Below are 5,005 nucleotides of genomic sequence, written 5' to 3' on the forward strand. Positions count from 1 at the left end.
ATGACGTCACATATTTAAGGAGTCAGGGATCAGATCTTCACAATTCCCGCAGACTAGTCAGTCTTGTCCAGTCTTGGCTTTGCAGCGGACACATCCCCATCGGACTGGCGCGCTGAGAGAGGTACTGTGCCTTAGTTATTCTCAGAAACCTAAGCACACCAAAATGAAGAAGAAATAGAGCAGCATGTGATGAAAGATCTGACTGGAAAATATCTCAGTCTGGAATTTGAACCGCTTCGTTTCAAAGAGTTTTTGAAACAGACAAAAGGTCTTTAAGAGCAATTAACAGCGCAAATACAGTCGAATTGTTAATTAAGCCCGTGTGGGCCTATCTGCTAGAAGTTTGTCTGATGCAGTAGAGTGTTTTATTCATTGTGGTTTGACTCTGATCATAACTTTGCAAAAGCCTTTGCTCATCAAATTCTGTTGCCGATTTTCTTTGGCCTGATGTGAATTTGATTCAGTGGAAACATTTGTGTGCGGTTTGCATGTCATGTTTTGCAAGATGAACAGTTTTGTTCTCCTTTTTTTCTCTTTCCTTTTTTTAAAGCACTGCCATAGAAAGTTCTTCATTCAGATTTGTCTCACTGTGGTTCATAAGACGGTTCTATAGTGAAGCCCCACAAATCAAAGCATGTTTATGTGAACAGCATCTTCTACAGGCCTTTTTTGCAGAACAGGCATAAGTGAAGCTAAAATTAGATTGTCATAATTGGACTGAACATTTTTTAACTAATATCCTATAACTTTTAATGGAAATCATTCAGGGAAGTAGAATTTAGTATTTACAATTATAGACTGTTATTGACCTCTAGATAAACAATCAATATTTATAATATAATAATATTTATTTATTGTTTCTTTTACAGGCCTCAAGACAATGATGGATCTTATGACAACTACCCCTTTCTATCACATCAATACAACAGATGCCACTAAAAATGGCAGTTTGTATGAAGACAACGACGAGTATGATTACGACGAGCATGCTGAGCTGAGACAGTCACTCAACATCATGTCTCTCATTGTCTACAGCCTGGCCTTTGTTCTTGGTGTACTCGGGAATGGAGTGGTTATCTGGGTGACCGGGTTCAAGATGAAGAAAACAGTTAACACAGTTTGGTTCCTCAACCTTGCTGTGGCTGACTTCCTCTTCACAGCATTTCTGCCACTGAGTGTGACGTACACAGCTCTGGATTTCCACTGGCCTTTTGGCAAGTTTATGTGCAAACTGAACAGCACAATAAGCTTTCTGAACATGTTTGCCAGTGTCTACATTCTGGTGGTGATCAGTGTAGACAGATGTGTGTCTGTGGTGTGGCCCGTCTGGGCCCAGAACCACCGAAGTGTACGCAAGGCGTCCTGTGTGAGTTTTGGTGTTTGGTTACTGGCTTTGATTCTCAGCGCTCCATACTTCATCTTCAGGGACACTGGTCCATCGTATAACAATGACGACATCATCAACTGCTTCAACAACTTTGCTTTTTCTGATGACTATGAAACCCCGTCTGTCAATAAGCTGCGACAGTTTCGTCATCAGGCCATGACCATCACCCGCTTCCTCCTGGGATTTGTTGTCCCCTTCACTGTCATCGTTTCCTGTTATGCTGTAATAATCCATCGTCTCAAAAGAAACCGCACCCTGGCCAGCCAGTCAAGTCGCCCCTTCAAGATCATCGCTGCTGTTATCACAACTTTCTTCCTGTGCTGGGCTCCTTACCACATCATGGCTCTAATTGAGTTGGTAAATCACCTGACTAACCATACAAGTGAAATATTAGACCATGTCACCACTATCGGAGTCCCCATAGCAACCAGCCTGGCCTTTCTCAACAGTTGTCTGAACCCATTGCTGTATGTGTTCATGGGACAAGATTTCAAGGATAAAGTGCGCAAATCCATCCTGAATGTACTGGAGACTGCCTTCCAGGAGGAAGTTTCTCGCTCTTATACCTACACAAACTCAATGGTCACCAGTCGGAGCAAAGAAAAGTCTTTTTCTGATGCAGAGGTATAAGCTTGTCCATGACATAAAAAAACAAATACTGTAACTGTACATAGAGATGTAACTGTATATAACAAAACACTAGCTTCTTCTTTTTTCTTTTTTTTTTTTTGCTTTGTTTTTATTCAAGGACCCTCAAGAAGATATGTATGCATGATCTCAGATTGAAATATTGATATGATATGATGAGTTTTATGACTAGCTAACTGATCAGGTCTGGAAGACATTCATATTATAAAATAAGCTCTAGATCCATTGATGGATTTGTAGGATGAAGCATTTTACAATGATGGAAAGTTGAAATGTTTTGGGGGATTTTGTTAAAAATATTTATATAGCTCATGAGCAAACAGAAGCCCAAATTAAATAGCATATAGCAGCACTAACCCTGGTGCTTCTTCACTATGCAGTCCTGTTGTTGGCTGGTTGTGGTTTGAGTCACAACAGTACAGTCTGTACCATACTAGATCCAGTGGATAATGTGACATATTTTTAGACAGGAGAAACCAATCCTAATTTTATAACAGATCTTACATTTGTTTATGGTTGAATTTGTGCAGCACAAGATTTATTTGACAAAAAGGAGCACCAGATGTTGATACTACACTATATCCCCGCCTGTATGTGTCAGTAAAGAAAAGCAACTAAACAACTCCCAGATGTTTATTGGCCATAGACTATATTAATAGTCTGGGGCTGGGTAGTAGGTTGTTTGACCAAAAAAAACAAAAAAACATTATCACTTTCTTGCCATTTAATATAGTATGATGTAAACTGACGTATGGAAGAGATTTAACTGAGTGTTGCTGAACAGCTGCACAAACAGGAATAGAGCTAATTTCCCTAACCTTCCCCCTCATACCCAACTTACTGATCCTGTTATGTGCTATGTGTCTGACAAAACTGGCCACATGACAGGGCACACCTCTTTGGGTACATAATAAAGTGACAGTGATTTTTTCCAGTTACACTGCTAGGTTTAGTATAACTAATTTCATCTATGTAGTCATTATAATTAAGTTCATCACTGTCTATATCTTATGCTGCCTGTCATCTGGCAGTACCACAGAAATTGATCCAAGTGACTTTTGACTGCGACATGTTATTTACATTTGTTATTCAACTCAAAGGCAGGCAAATGCAAGCCTAATAAATATATGATAGTGACTATTATGCTAAAAGTAGCAGCTGCATTGTATACTTGGCTTCATTTGATCTTTTGCTCGATGTTAGTTGTTATTTTGAGAATGATCATTTTATGCAAATGCATGTTGTGCCATAATCTAAGAATTTCGAGTTATTTTTCTCTAAGTTTTGTCTCTTTTTAGTTTAGTTTAAGATAATTTTCATCGACTGATCTGGTCTGTTTTTTTTCCTCAATTTTCTCTCAGTTAATTATTTGGGCTGTACGGAATATTGTTAATACTGTCCTTCTAGTGCCCTAGAGCATTTCCTGGAGACCCAGGTGATCATGTTCAGGTGTCTTGCAAAACCCCACAAAAGATATCCTATTTATCTTATATAAGACACTTACTATCAAAAATATCACAATATATTAATTTTTCATAAGTTAGAATATGTGAATATTTTTTACGTTTTGTCCCAAGTGAACAACCAAAATTTAATGGCACACTTATTCTATGTACTGTATAACTTTGGTATACTAAACCTTAAAAGTCTTTGTAATTCTTCTCTGTATTTCTAATGTAAATGATAGTTATGTTTTCTTATTGTTAGTGTTGATTTTTAGCCTTCATAGCCCCCATTCAGAGTCCATAATCATGGCAATGATTATCATCATCAGTGGTGGTAATAATGACTATTATAGTGGTTCTTGTTATTACCATTATTTCCATAATTAAAATATGATTCAGACTTGATAGTTTTTTTTTTAACTTGTAATGGACATCTCATTATCACTACGGAACATGATCATTCCTTATCCAGTATATTTACAGAAAGAGAGATGTTTGTATATCACATAAGTAACTCATCTGATGTATCACCTGATAAAAATATATCAGAACTGGAAACAGTCAGGATACTTTGTATAGTTTCTCTAAATCATTGTCATTATAGATTTGGTCAATAGAGAGCGCTGTTTAACATACCGGGTGCTCCTCAGATCAAGTTTAATGTCATTTAAATGTTCTTTAATGTGTTTCATGATGACTCTGAGGAAGGCTACTAGCCAGAACACATCGCTCTGACAATAAAGTGTTTACACCACAAGTGTTGCTCGTGTTCTTTTCTCATGCACATTGAAAGTAGGTAAAGTTGTGCTAGAAATCCCTAACCTGCTGTTCAGATCAAGGACAGCAAACTTGAGAGAGAAAAACCTCTGAAGCACGCTGATTGATTTGCAGTCTTTAATAGTGGAAACTGGGCTACAAATCTGTTTGCACTATTAATGTCTGCAAATAAACTGGTGAATTCCAGTCAAGTAGTCAGGAAGTGGGTATCATCAGTCTTCTTTTATTATGTATACACATTTTGATTATGGTTTTTGTTCCCAACTAGTTATTATTATTAGTTTTTACAAAACATCCTATTATTCTAATTCCTATTCATAACATTCATGTAATTTTATGATAACTTACTATTAATATTTTTACACTTGAAGAAAACATACATGAAAACTTTTAGATCTATCCTTTCACAAGTATTTTGTAATCCTCTGTCATGATCAGTTTTAAGGTGCTGTTTGACATGATCTTAAAATATAAAAATTTGTGGACAAAAACTAAGCTGCTAAAAATACAAAGAGTAGTCAGAGTTGTGTTAGGGCATTTTGGGAATGTTTCAGTCAGGGCAAAATAATAAATGTGATTCACTTACTTAATTAAAAAGTCCACTTTTTAATTCTGTGCTATATTGTTGTTAATTGGTTTGTTAAACATCAAACAAAGTAAAAAGGTAAACAGGGAGTTGTTTGTGGAAATCTTTCATGCTTGTTTTTAATTTGTCAGTAATCGCCAACCGCAACGTCATGTCATCATC

The 5,005-nt window shown here is 36.8% G+C and overlaps 1 protein-coding gene across 1 annotated transcript; it reads left to right on the forward strand.

Moving 5' to 3' along the window:
* fpr1 (formyl peptide receptor 1) lies at positions 1–4,226 on the forward strand. Its single transcript, XM_019276062.2, has 2 exons — positions 1–121; positions 870–4,226. Exon 2 carries the CDS (start codon positions 881–883, stop codon positions 2,015–2,017), a length of 1,137 nt encoding a protein of 378 aa, XP_019131607.1. The 5' UTR covers positions 1–121; positions 870–880; the 3' UTR covers positions 2,018–4,226.
* The last annotated feature ends 779 nt before the right edge of the window (positions 4,227–5,005 follow it).

This window comes from Larimichthys crocea, chromosome XIII (genome assembly GCF_000972845.2).
Source record: "Larimichthys crocea isolate SSNF chromosome XIII, L_crocea_2.0, whole genome shotgun sequence".
In the NCBI taxonomy this organism is placed as follows: domain Eukaryota; kingdom Metazoa; phylum Chordata; class Actinopteri; family Sciaenidae; genus Larimichthys; species Larimichthys crocea.

Excerpts from the sequence above, each read along its gene's own strand:
- fpr1 (XM_019276062.2), top strand. The coding sequence starts at position 881 with ATGATGGATCTTATGACAACTACCCCTTTCTATCACATCAATACAACA.